Source organism: Lagopus leucura, unplaced genomic scaffold (genome assembly GCF_019238085.1).
Source record: "Lagopus leucura isolate 7727_CA_CO unplaced genomic scaffold, USGS_WTPT01 Super-Scaffold_73, whole genome shotgun sequence".
NCBI classification, from domain to species: Eukaryota; Metazoa; Chordata; class Aves; order Galliformes; family Phasianidae; genus Lagopus; species Lagopus leucura.
Window position 1 is genome coordinate 78,288,760 of NW_024962252.1, and position 12,086 is coordinate 78,300,845.

At 35.0% G+C, this 12,086-nt stretch overlaps 1 protein-coding gene across 1 annotated transcript in view; it reads left to right on the forward strand.

Annotated features, from left to right (window-relative positions):
• LRPPRC (leucine rich pentatricopeptide repeat containing) overlaps positions 1-12,086 on the forward strand; it is an 86,835-nt gene that overhangs the window by 18,182 nt on the left and 56,567 nt on the right. The window contains exons 12-14 of the mRNA XM_042881238.1: positions 6,055-6,173; positions 6,772-6,865; positions 9,943-10,012. Coding sequence (XP_042737172.1) covers positions 6,055-6,173; positions 6,772-6,865; positions 9,943-10,012 — 283 coding nt within the window. The remainder of the gene's footprint in view (positions 1-6,054; positions 6,174-6,771; positions 6,866-9,942; positions 10,013-12,086) is intronic.

Genomic DNA, 12,086 nt, shown 5'->3' on the forward strand with positions numbered 1-12,086 from the left:
TTTCCTTCGGAAAGGCTTTTTAAAACTCACCTTTCTTTGTTAATCGTGATGCAGCTCTACAAATTTATGTAGCTTACCTTTGCATAGGAAGATTTATGGAAGAGTTTCTTTTTAACTCTTTACATTCTTTCTACCTTCCGGCAGTTCTTCTTGCTCCTCATTACTTTCAAGAGCTTACTCTTGGTGAAACTGAAATCTGAGAGAGCATTTACAAGTAAGGTTAAGTTATAATAGCTCTCTTGGACTTCAAATCCAATTCTTTTTTTTAAAAATGACTTAGTATCTACTTGATAAGCCACATGTGAGTTTAGTTACAATAATAAAAACTGCAGGAGAACTTACATCGCTGAATGTGTGAGCCTGACCTGACAGCATGCTGATTGAAGGACAGAAATGCTCAATCTTCAGGATTCTTAAGTAGATCTAAGCATTTAGCATACTTTCCCCTGTTACACATGGGGATGTCTACAGGATATGAATAAGAATTGAACAAATATTAAATTTTAGAGTACAGTATCTAATTCTTTGGTTTGCGTTATTGGTAATTCAGAAAGAATGGTATTGTAAAAAGATGCTTTTAACAGAAGTACTTCCCCCAAGGGGAAACAAAAAACTGTCTTTTTCATCTTATCTCACAGTATAATGTGCTTTAGAATGAGATGCAGAGTTGTTAGTGTGACACTGGGTGACAAACAAAATGCACAAACAAAAAAAAAGTGCTTTTAGCAGACTCTTCATATCGCAATTTTATCTTAAATATACAGTCACATTCCAGTTTGGAAGAAATGCTGAAACAAGTATTCCCTAATTGTTTCTGGCTATAAAAATGTCTCAAGTCTCTTTCAAAAAGCCTTTGTGAAAACAATATTCAGGTTTTTATTAACTCTTTGGGTTCTGGTGTGCTAGACAACTTCCCAAGTTTAGCTTATTCCTCATTTCGAGTGCTTGAAAGTTCAACAATATTTTGTCTGTCAGTGGCTTAGTTTGGTCCTTTGTGATAATTGGGAGTACAGAGTTGCCAAAGATAAGTAAAATGAAATTGTGTCATAGTTCTGTATATATAGGTGATGCCTGAATGTAGAAGGCTGGCTGTTACTACAAAGAAGATTTCACTTCGCTTAGGAAGATACAAGAGGTGCTGGAAGTGCTAGATTCAGACATAGCTCCCAAAACTGGAGCTATATCCGTGTGTTCAGAGAAGCTCCAGTTTCAGATTGCTTTTGGTTTCTGCAAGTTCAGAGATTTCCTTAATTTTTGACTCCTACTGTAGAAGTCAGTTGTGCTTTGGCTAGGAGTTCCAACTGGTAGTCATGTAAGCACATTAAGAAAAGAATGGTTGGAGAACAGATATTATACCCTAAATCACTTTCTCTAACATATTCTAGAATGCCATTCTTTTTCTATCTGCAAAGAATTTGGATGTATATATTTCTGTATGACTATGTAATCATATCATGGATGTGCAAACATTTTCGCAAACTCATACTGAGCATCTGAGCTTGAATTGTAAGGCATGAAAGTTACTGCTCTGTGCATGCATACCTATAGTGATGTTGCAGTACTTAAAATATGTGAGAAGTTATCTAAGCATTTTTTCTGCAGTGAAGAATCAATGGAATTACACTTGCTACAGTGAAATAATTTGTCTTCCTGTGTGCAAGCTTACATTGATTTTTGAAATTTAATAGTAATTAAAAAGAAAAAAGATAATTTGAGAACCTCTATCTCAAAATATAACTGGTACAGTTAAGGGAAAGTAAATAAGGGGAGGGGAGGTTGGGAACACCCAGAAATTTTCATAGAAATAACAGAGAAAACAGTAATGCTTCAGTGTAACCTGAAGGTGACAAAAGACAAATGAGCAGAGTGGTGCTTTGTAGAAGCAAAAAAAAACCCCAAAAAGCAACAACAAAAAAAAAACAGGACTGTGCAAACAAAGATTTAGACATGGTATCACATCTCATATTAAAAAGGAACTAGTAATTCTTTTCTCTACAAAGTTGTAACGCCTGGCCTAATGCATATAATTTTGCATCACAGTAAGGGTAAGTTTTTGAAAATGGAAAATGACTTCTAGGGGAAAAAACCTGCTAGAAATCTGATAGGAAGCAGACAGTGGACTAAATCTTGAAAGAACACACAATATAAGCAGCAACTTGTCTAGAACTTCAGGGTACAAATGCCTGAATCGGTATATGTAGTGTGACCAATTATATAACTAGTAGCAACATTTAGCTGCACATTTATCTAATGCTTATTATAACAAAAGCTGACATGGGATATCAAAGAAGATTCCCTAACTTCTGTGTTATGGAATTGAAGCTGAAAGAAATGAGAGTGAAATGGTGGCTAAGAGGAATAAAGCTAAATAGGGCAATTGTTTAAATATACCTTAGAGCCCTTAGCCAGTCTGAACTAGCAGCCAGCACTTCTGAGTCATTTTACACAGACAGTAGTTTCAGGTGGGATATGCTTGCTTTAAGGTGCATCTTTTATGTAAGTGGGTGATTGCTAACTTCTGTAGTGTTTATCTAAATAAATACTGTTAGGCTTAGGAATAAAAATATTTGAAAGGGTTTAGAAGAGCTATATCAGTAGATCTGAAAATGTTATTGGTGTTGAGATTCATCTTGGATATAAGCAGAAAAGCGTATTTAAGTTAAGCAGAAATGTTCGACTTGGCTAATAACTGAACATGTTTCTTCACTCCTTCATTTTTATGGAATCACTTTAGTTATTTTTAAAGATAGTAACTGACTTAAAAGAAAAACAAAAAACATTAGTTTTTTTTATTAAACTCTTCTGGTTATACACAAAGCATGGCTTGTGAATGATAATTCATTTTTTACTCTACCTCTACTCTACCTCTACCTGATGAAAAGGTGAATAAGTGTGAGTCCACACAGAGGAATTGGGTAGTGGTTTCCCCGAGTAATTCTTGAGGCAGTGTTTTGTAGACAGTCTCAAAATTCTGGCTGCGTCTCAGATTAATAGCTTGGCAGAAGTATGCTGAATGTTATGATGTTTTCCTGAACACATCCTCACTCTTCAAGTTTATTTGTTTGGAGAATTACTGTAAGCCCAATTTTGCTGCCTTTTTCCATGTGAAACTGTACTTATGTGCCTTAGAAATTCCTCTGTTCTGCTGGAACCATGTTAGAAAGGAGGAACGCTTCTTGTATGAAACTTGAGAAATGAAAGATAGACTGAAATGTGAGCCCCTCACTTTTCTGTTCTTGAGGAGATGTTATGGCCATCTTATGATTGATGTCTTTTGCATTTGTTTGTATTTGGGTATAGTTATTTGAACCTGGAAAGATGCTTTCTTACCTCTACTGGGGTGTTCCAGTGCCATTTCCAGTACTGATAAAAAGGAGGACACAGAAGACTGTGTTTCGTTCCCTGCAACTGTCTTCTTACAACTTAGGTATTTGTCTTCTGGTGTTCAGCTCTTGCAGTATGATGTCTACAAACCTCTTCTTGATCAAGCAGGGTAGAGGCTGAAGAAATGAGGTCGTATTGGTCCAAGGAACTATTGTGCATCTTGGAAAGAAGGGCTCTGGTGAAGATTCTAGTGTTATTTGCTATGAATAAAAATTCTAAAACTTTGTATCTGCACACTTCATGTGCAGAAGACTATCAGTGCAGAGTATTCTGGATAATTAAAGAGTGTAGATGAGTCTACAATAGATATTTTTAAATAAGGTGTATTAGATGCAGACTTTTTGAATGAACTGTTCTGTTGTCACCAGAGACTAATCTTTGGCAGAAGAATAGTGAACTCTTAGTAATGCACAAAGTCTGATTGGAAGACTATTTGATTGTGGCTTTTTTTTTTTTGTATTGTTCAGTGTGATTTTTAGTCACACCTGATCTTCTAGATCACTGTTCTCCAAAGCAAGGTATGCAAGATAGTCTGTTAGGGTGTGGGGGCACTGTTGATTGGGGAAAAAAATTAAAATGGTATTTCTTTCTTTTTTTTTTTTTTTTTTTTTTTTTTTTTTTTTTTTTTTTTTTTTTTGTATGTTCTGTAATGTACAGAATATACTGGCATGGTCATACATGTATGTAATTCCTGACTAAACAAATAACTATTCTGGGGCTTCATTCTCAAGCCATAGACTGGTGTTCTAAGTACATGTAATCGCATTTCTTTATTTTAGTCTGTTCTTTGGTACCTGAGGAAAAGGATGTCATTAGTGTGTTTTCTAATACTGTGATGAGGTGTAAGCAATTTCAAAAAAAATGAACTGTATTCGTGTACTATTTTGATAGAAATGGGAATGTTTCATCGCTTTGTGTTGCCATATGATGATAACATAAATATGAAAATGCAAGATCTTTATTTTTGTTAACTTTCTATTCCAAAAAAACTCCACTTCATCATACAATGCCTGAAGAAGAGAAGCACTCACGTCTTTTTCTGAAGTTTGGCCTTAATTTGGCTATGCGCAGTACTTCAGTATTTTTGCTGATGTACCTCCTTAATTTTCATCCCAGTCTTCTGTTTGTGTCCTTATCTCTGTATGTGCTTTTACCTACTCAGGAGTTGTGCCAGGTCATGCAATGGCTACTCAGGAATGATTATGCTTAACGAGCCCCTTTATTCAGTACTTTGATCAAGGTGCAAAATTTGAACTTGAATCTCCTGAATGTTACCAAACTTTATTCACTGTGGTAGCTACTTCTCACACTTCTAGTAGTGCCTTAATGGAACATATTGGAACTCAATTATTTTTTGAGATTATTTCAGCTGAAGAGGGTTTAATACATTTGCTGAGAAGGTGAAAACATTAAGTAGAAAGTAGCTGTCAAGATTTGAAAGGTATCAGGAAAGACTTGCTGTAATTAATTCTTTATTCATGTTTTCACATATTCTGGGCCAAAATCAGAGTTTTGTTTAAGGCAAACTCGAACAGATGATGCGACTTTAATCTAGTGTGACTTGCCTGCATGTATTTGCAAGTGCTCAAAGGGAATTCACATTTGATTATTTGCACCATAGTGCACTGCATAAAATATTCATGGAAGTGTCACTTTTCCATAGGTGGCACTCCAGGGCAAAGACAGGGACTTTGGGAAACTTTACATTTTTAAAGTAATAAGTATGAAATGCAAGTTGAAAAAAACATATGCTGTTTGGAACTGGTGTCCTGCAGCAACTGACAAATCATTTTTAGACCAGCAAAAATGATAATACCTGTATTGGTTTTGACAGAGGTTTGGAGTTTGCTTGCTAGGGTTATTGCAAGAAGTTTCTGCACATCAGAAGAGTGTGAACAATTAAAAAGCATGAAATATACTCTAAAACTCTATGCTCTAATTATTAAGCTCTATTAAGATTTGATTTCCACAGTCTTCAAAAGCACATCTACATTAGTAATGTGTGAATTGATCTGAATCATGTAGAAGCTGTAAAATAGCTTCACTGGGGCTTTGTAGACTCCAGTCTTTTTCTGAATTTACAGTTTGAAGCTGATACATTGATACAGGCAGCAGTTAACCCATTTGCTGATGAAAATGCTGCTTGTGTTAAACAGATCTTAAAAAGCTTTAAACAAAAATGTAGGAATGGATCTCGCCTTACTAAGTGGGATTGGGTTCTGGGAGCAAAGCTAAGAATGTATTACGTGCTGATGAATGTACTTCTGTCTTGAAATTCATTCGATTCTTTGCACTGAATTTCAGATTGGTTTTTATGCCTAGTAATACAGGCATATATATCTTTAAATGCTGTTTTGCAATATAAGTGATAGAAACAGTCATTTTAACTATGTTAGGAAATAACTTTCTATACTAGCAGTGTGGTAGCTACCAAAGTTTCTTGGTTTTGATTGTGCAGCATCCAGAGGAAGTCTAGTACATCTGTTTCAAGTTTCACGATTAGGAACTTCATTAATGCTTCAAATAAAAATGCAGTATTCTCCCTGACAATTTCAGGAAGGGAAATTGAAGAGACAAGTCTGGTTTTTGAAATGCAACATTTGTTTTTAAATGTTTCTCCAGGTACTCATTTTTCTTCAGTGCTTAGGTTTACCGATTCTGTTTTGATAGGTGTCTTTGAGGTCCTCAAAGTGATGCATGAGTTGGGGGTGGAACTCAATGCAGAAACATACACAGACTATGTTTTTAAAAATTTTGCTGATATCGAAACTGCCTGTGCCCAGATGAAGGTGAGTTTGCATTTAGAATTCCTAAAGATGATTATTGCATGGTGTGTTTCTCTATATGTCTTCTGTGAAAGGTTGAGGTACCTGTACTGCTCTAAATGTGAACTTGTGTGATCAAGCCTGTTTAGTATATTGAGTTTACTTTTGAATTGGTCATCGGTCTGTTTGCCCTGCTTTTTTTTATTCTGTCAGAGCTAACCTAAGTGTCATCCTTGGGTTTTGCTAGCTTTCTGTTTCTAGAAGTCAGAGACTAAATATATGAATTACTTCTGGGGATTAGAATTATGATTATGTCAGTGTTAATTATTTCTGATGCAATTCTTTCTTACTTGATTCAAAGTTCGGATGTAAGAATTCCTCTCCCACTCTTTTTGCAGTTGCTGAGTCTCTTTTTCCAATTGATTTTGATACAAAAACTGTAAATTCTGAGTAGCAACTCATCTAGCTAGCCATGCAGGCATCTGTAGGGCACCATGTATGTACCCAGTACTAGAATGCCAGTATTTTTTGGGAAGGAAGCATTTAAAAATACAAAGTATCAGGAAGTCTGTATATACTGTACATACTTAGTGTTGTTTTTGTGTTTTTTTTTTTTCTCCAGGAAAATAACTGCCTCTTTGAAACTGATGGACTCTTGGTAGCAAAAATTAGACATGAAGCAGGACATGGAAGACTGAAAAATGTTCTTTCTCTGTGTAAGTATATTTCATGTCACATGTTACTACGTACGGTAGTGCTGATAGATTGTCTATAGGCTAAGGGATTAATGGGTATAAAAATAAGTGGGATGTCTGAGCAAAGCTTTCATTACATGAGGTTCTCTGTGACAAGATGTCAAAGTTGAAACTTCTAATTCTGGGCAACGTATCATGGTTAAATTTCTTTTAATATTGGCCATAACGTTACATACATCATATTTAACAAAGCTGAGATTGTGATAGGATGTAGAGCACTTAAGAAAGCAATTTGCCTTACGTAAAAACTGCTGAAGTCTTGGCACAGGAATTGGTCTTGTTTTCTGTTTGTGGCAAAAATTACTATGGGATGGTAGTCTGTGTTTGAAGTACTGCAGAATAACTTATGAACAAACCAGTTTTAAGGAGCTGAATGGCACTGATGTTAACCTGAGGGTGCTCTGCTGGTTTGTTTGCCAGTGGAAGTTGTGTATGAATTTGACAGGGTAATTAGGTCATGGAGTTGTAACAGCATGACTTAATCACTGATGAGTTCTCTCCAAAGACTGTTCTGACTGTCACTGGTTACAAAGGTTAATATATTTCATTGATTAAAAGTATGCAATGGGATGATTTGCTTGGTTAAATAGCAATGTATGTTTCTCTTCAGAATTAAAAACTTATACATTTTTTTATTTGCCTATTATACTGAGTTCATAATAAAACTTCTCATCTTGGACTAAACCTGATGGAAAAAAATCCCTCAAACAGCAAATATTTTTGTTCAAGACTAAGGGAAAAGTTTAAGTAGACTCCTGCTATAATTGTCTCTGACTTCTCTATTTAACTAATAAAGAACTGTATGCTGTGACTGTGGGAGGCTGTGTTGACGCTTGAAAAATAGTATTAACCATAAACCTACAGTAAAACAGTCCTGTGTTCATTTAAAGATGAAAAAAATCACAGTAAGAAGCTGAATTTAATATTAAACTTCAAGAGAGTGTCCATATGGAAGCTCAAATGAGTTTTTTTGTCAGTATCTAAATGAGTAAAAATAAAAAAAATAGCTGTTAGTCAGTAATTTGTTCTTGTAATGAACATTATCAATTAGTGAATCTTTTAAGGTTCACCTTACATTTTGCTATTACTTTTTTTAGTTACTAGTTCAACAAAAATGTTAACTATGAAAAGTGTAGTTATTGAAATAGCTTTGAATTTTATTTAAGTTCTTTGAAGGTAGCTATTTAATAGGATCATATTAGAATACTGTTTATCATCCAGATACAAACGTAGTAGGCTGCATTTTGTTTTATTGCCATGGCATTACTCTCACGTAGTGTATTTCTTAGCTGTTGTCTGGATGTTGAATTTAAATTTTGTAGTGGTATTTCTTTTTATAAAGACTATTGTTAATAATTCTTGGAATCATGCAAAATTTCTTTTGAACTTGAGCTTTAAAGGAAGGGACTCCTATATTAGTTTACCAAGTTGAAATGATGCTAGTAAACTTAATTAGCACCTATAAAACGATAAGGCAAAGTTATTAAACAACTGACTTTTTTTTTTAATTGGCTTCTTTTGCAGTATTAGGAAGAGGGAAAAAATAGATACAGTATGGAAAATAGTTGAAGATTGTCTCATCAGTGTAGTCAGGGAAGGCAGGGGCTGTGTGCTAGTGCTGGTTGCTATCTAGATGTATTGATTCAGCTTCTTCTACCTTATAATGTATAGATTTCTCCTACTGACAATATGAAAACTATGAAGCTGAAGAATCTGGGTGCATAAGGCAGCGTACATGAGAGCTGCTTTTCCCCTCTATCATGCCATTCCATTCCACTTCATTGTCAGCCCCTTGATTTTCTCAGACTTGTTTGTTGCTAAGGAAACCAGGTTGCCGATTGTCAGCAGCAGCTGAGCATACCAAGATGCTTTTTCTGCTCCTCTTTTTATGAGGAAAAAGTTTCACTGGATGAGGGTTTGTATGGAGGGTTGCTTGAAAGCCACTTCACCTGAGAAATTAAAACAGTTAAGCATTTAAATCTTAATTTTCTAAATGCCCTCTCTTAGGCTAAGGAGTATTTTTGTATGTTGCTCCTGCGTTTTATTTCTCAGGTTCTCAAAGACCTGGTGTTTTTATTGTAGCCCTTGCTGAAGGAGCCCAGTGTGTTCAGGTTTTCAGAGGGCTTAATGATATTTTAGCAGTGAAAGCAAGCGAAAGTGGCTTTGTACAGTGCCTGCATACTGCTGTTGTTTTTCTCTTCTGTACTATAATGCCGGAATGAGAGACAGCAGTTGGAGAAGAAGAACATAAAATAATTTGGAATATCTAGGGAACGGAAGGTGTAAAGTTGAGTACGTAGACTTAAACGACCCTGGGAAGTCAATTATTCTTAAAATAATTACAGTTTTCTTTGTGTACATCCCATATTGTAACAATTCTGAATGTTAATATTAATATCTCAGGGTTATTCAAAGGTGTCTCTTCCTCTTTTTTGTCCCCTTATGTTTAACTTATCAATCTAGTGCAATGTCCATTATTAAAATAACTTTTTCTTTCTCGTCAAGCAATTTACACTGGCATAAACACGTTAACTATTGTGGTTAAAAAAAATAAATTGTAAAGCCTATTTTAAGTCAGGTATTCAGTCTAAAACAACTCAGTAAACCATTTGTGTGTGGTGTATCTTTTTTTTGTTTCAGTGCTAATTTCTCCAGTTTTCCTGAGTAGAGTTATGTGGTTTTTATTTTGCTTTTTGGAACAGGGGTTTTTATTTTGTCTTGTTACTTTTTTCCAGTGAAAATGATTTTTCCTCTTACTAATTTCTGTGTAAAACTTACATGTTAACTACTGACACGAAAGGCAATTAAGAGCCAAAAAATCTCTCTTGGAATATTTAAACCATTTAGAAAGGAAGCAGATTGAGAGCTGATAAAAGTCAGGACCTTTTTCCAGTACCATAGCATTTGAAATTTTTTATTTGCTAGCATTTACTAAATTAACAAAATAATTTTAACCTCTTATTTACATGACCAACTGATTGGTTGGAGTTTAGGGCTTTTTCAGAATGTCTGTTCAGAAATACTGCTTTCTTTTACAGTGTCTTCAGCAAGCACACCTCCTATTGATTTTCGTCAGTTTAGAAACAGCCTTGTTTCGGGATTTAGAAGGTAAGGTTGTACAAATACCCCTTTTATATTCTCTACCTAAGTGTCCTTTCTTTTGCCTTGTTGAACATAAGTCTGTGCAGTCTTTGCCCCCTTCCTTCCTCCGGCTCCATATTTGAGAGTTTTTAGGTAGGATTTCGGGTATAGCAGATCTGAGCAATATTTCTCTTTCTTTCTACTCTTCCTGGTTTCCTTGCCTTTGCTATCCCTGAGCATACCACTTCTCCTGCTTATTTTGTAATATTTGACAGTATGCAAACTTATAAGTGAATGCTTGAAATTTTCTTTGTGGATTTTACGTTGATAAATTGATGTGCCCACATGACTCCCCTAAAGATTATCACTATTAACCCTTAAATAGCTGCTTAATGAGAACTGAATGCTGATAGAAACCAGACATATATCTGATGGCTTTATTGAGCCACATTAATGTGACTTCATATTCAGAGCTATTTAGCCTCAGTTTCTAAGGAAGATTTCATACTACTTGCAGGGTTGTCTTAATTTGTACATTCTTCCATAAACCTAACATGCCCTTCTGTCAATCTTTTTGCTCCAGTCAAACATTAAAAACTGTGAATAAGAGTGGATTTTTTTTTTTCAGTTCCACACCACAGAAATCACTTTAACATGACTTACAGCAAGAGTGTGGAGGCTAGTTTTAATGAATAAGTAATTTCCTGAACTGTTTTTAATGGCTATGAAATGTGACTGTATTTAGGTTGTATACTAGCAAAGCATACTAGATGAATATGGCCAAAACAATTATCTAGTAAATAGCAAGTTCTGTCTAGCTGACCATGTTCTACCAAGGGAAAAAGAAAAAAAGTAAATCAACGTTAAAATTGAATTATAACTATATGACCTTGACTTCAAAAGGATAAGTGCAATAGTGTTTTAGATCTAGTTGAAGATCCCAGGCGGTAAAACAGTCCTGTTGTGAGCCCACATGCCCAATTTGTTGCTTTTACTTCCTTCAGCTGACAGTGGTCCTTTCTTGCCACTTTTAAGTATGGCCTAAGTGTTTTCATTTCAGTAATATTTCTCTCTTGTTCACTTTTATTGTTACCTGTCTTCAAGAGCTGTGTATTATGAGGTGGGCTTTGCCCGAATTTTACCTTTATATTTCTGAAAGCATGCCAATTCATTTTTCCTTTTTCGTTTTAAACCTAATGGCTTCAACAGCTTAAAAATGAAGCTTAAGCATGTGCTAGGATAAAAGAATACTGGTTATCAAAATATCTTTTTTAAAAACCTGAACACAGCAAAATTTCATGCCTAGATGCTGGTCTAAAATATAGAAATGAGCAGAGGTTTCGAACTGATGTACAAAAGTGCAGTACACAGATGCATAAGGGACACATGAACAATGTTTGTAGCAGACTAGTTTATGGATTTCTGTTGAAGCTGCTCTTTTCTAGTTATTGCTTCAAAGTATTCCCATTCTACCTACCTGATGTACCATTACTATTTCAGAGTCAAGTACTTTGGGAAATTGATGCATTTGATATCTGCCGTTCATTGTCATGCTGTCAGTGGTGGAATGAGTTCACCCAAGAAAGCTTAACTAACCTCACAAATAGGTTCTATTTTTTTTTCCTATATGTGGACCTGCATTTTTCTCATTTTCAAATACAAGTGGCAGTAACATAAAGAATAAATGATTTCTAGACTTGAACTTCCTAACATAAAATAAGATTGTAAACTTCTGTGAATGCCTTGAAGTCTTTTGCAGCTGTTCAGGCTGACATCTCATTTTCATCTTATGAGATTTATAGGAAAATGAAGGTCTTCAGCTTTTGATTTTTGTTCTCTTATCCTTGTCTAGATTAATGCTGCTGCTTTATAGTTGTTGAAAAGTTATAGTATTTAGACAGAATTCCTATTATTTGTAGAGAATCAGAATGTGTTGGGCTTTTTATTCTTCAGTGAAGTATTTAACATTTCGTCTTCGGTTGTGGACTAATGATGTGCCCAGGACTGCTCTTTATTGAGTTCTTATCTGTTCTTTAAAGGGAGAAAGAAGAAATCTTTGGTTTTAGGCTTACTGTTTATTTCATCCTACTATAATAAACAT